The 1,232-nt window shown below is 34.7% G+C and overlaps 1 protein-coding gene across 1 annotated transcript; it reads right to left on the reverse strand.

The window, feature by feature from the left end:
- Window positions 1-6: 6 nt before the first annotated feature.
- On the reverse strand, window positions 7-687 carry LOC111377640 (protein NRT1/ PTR FAMILY 2.3-like). Its single transcript, XM_023000764.1, has 2 exons — window positions 431-687; window positions 7-272 (listed from the first exon to the last, which is right to left on the reverse strand). The coding sequence occupies exons 1-2, from the start codon at window positions 525-527 to the stop codon at window positions 7-9; spliced, it is 363 nt and encodes a 120-aa protein (XP_022856532.1). The 5' UTR covers window positions 528-687.
- Between the last annotated feature and the right edge of the window lie 545 nt (window positions 688-1,232).

Here is a 1,232-nt window from a genome sequence, read left to right on the forward strand (position 1 = left end):
AAAACTCTAGAGGGTAGAAGAAATTCTAGCAATGGTGAGATTCTGTTTTATTACCAGCAAAGAAATGATAGAGGAAATCCAGATGACAGCGAAAGAACCAAGAAATGAATCGGCAACGATTGCTCCAACGATGGGAAACAAACTCGTGCAGCCACTAACCACGTTGTTTATTTGAGCAGCATCGATGCTGTTTATATGGAATTGATCGATCAGGTAAACAATTAGGTTGCTCAGCCACCCTCCTCCGGCTAGTGTTAACCCAGCTAAAGTAGCTGCTTTCACAAAGGAAACACTCAATAACAGTTGTCAGAAGAAATTTTAATTGTGTATATATATTTTCTGTCATATACGCATTCATTTACTTCAAAAGAAACTACTAGTGCATTTCTTTTTGATGCAGCGAAAACCGAATGAAAGTGTAGAGAGAAACCTATAATGAAGGGGAAGGTGATCCATCCACCGTGTTTGGTTTTGGTGGTGCCGCAAAGCTGGGCTTCTCCATCGACAGAGATTGAACCACTCTCCATGTTGAATGTAAAGCAGCTAGCAATTTCTATGCATTTACTGTCAACTCTTGATCTTTATATAAAGAATTGGCCAGGCAGTAAACTTGCAAGAAGAGGAAACCCCACAAATGAACAGAAATTCTATGTGGATGGGTCCTATTATCCAAATAATGCCTTAAATGAATATGCACTTCAACCCACTTGCAGACTTGACTTGTCATGTACAGCAAATGATAGGATTTTGGATACCGATATTCACTCAACACTCACGTTAGTTGAGGGTGTATAAATTTTCAAACAAAGTCCTTGTTTGAGTGACATTATTTTTATTAGAATATATTTTTAAATAGTATATTTAAAAAAAAATTGAATTTACATATAATCAGAGACGGATTTGGGGGGCCCACTCAGGCCCAATGACATTTTTTAAAGGTGTTTTTTTATTTTTTTTTTGGTAAAAAATCAATTTTTTATGTGTAAATTTTTTTTCCTCGTGTAGTAGTCCGATTTGAAATTTTGTAATCCAGTTTTTGGATCCAATCCTGGATCCATCCCTGTGTGTAATAATATTTTATTAAAAAATGTGTAATTAAAATAATATCAAATCACTGTTTAAAAATGTATTTTTTTAAAAGAATGTAGGTCAAACGGGGTGAAAGAAGAATCCGAATATTTGATGCATTTAAATTGCTTTTTTTGATCTATATTGTCATCAGATACTCAAAT

The sequence above is a fragment of the Olea europaea genome, unplaced genomic scaffold (genome assembly GCF_002742605.1).
Source record: "Olea europaea var. sylvestris unplaced genomic scaffold, O_europaea_v1 scaffold16944, whole genome shotgun sequence".
In the NCBI taxonomy this organism is placed as follows: Eukaryota; Viridiplantae; Streptophyta; class Magnoliopsida; order Lamiales; family Oleaceae; genus Olea; species Olea europaea.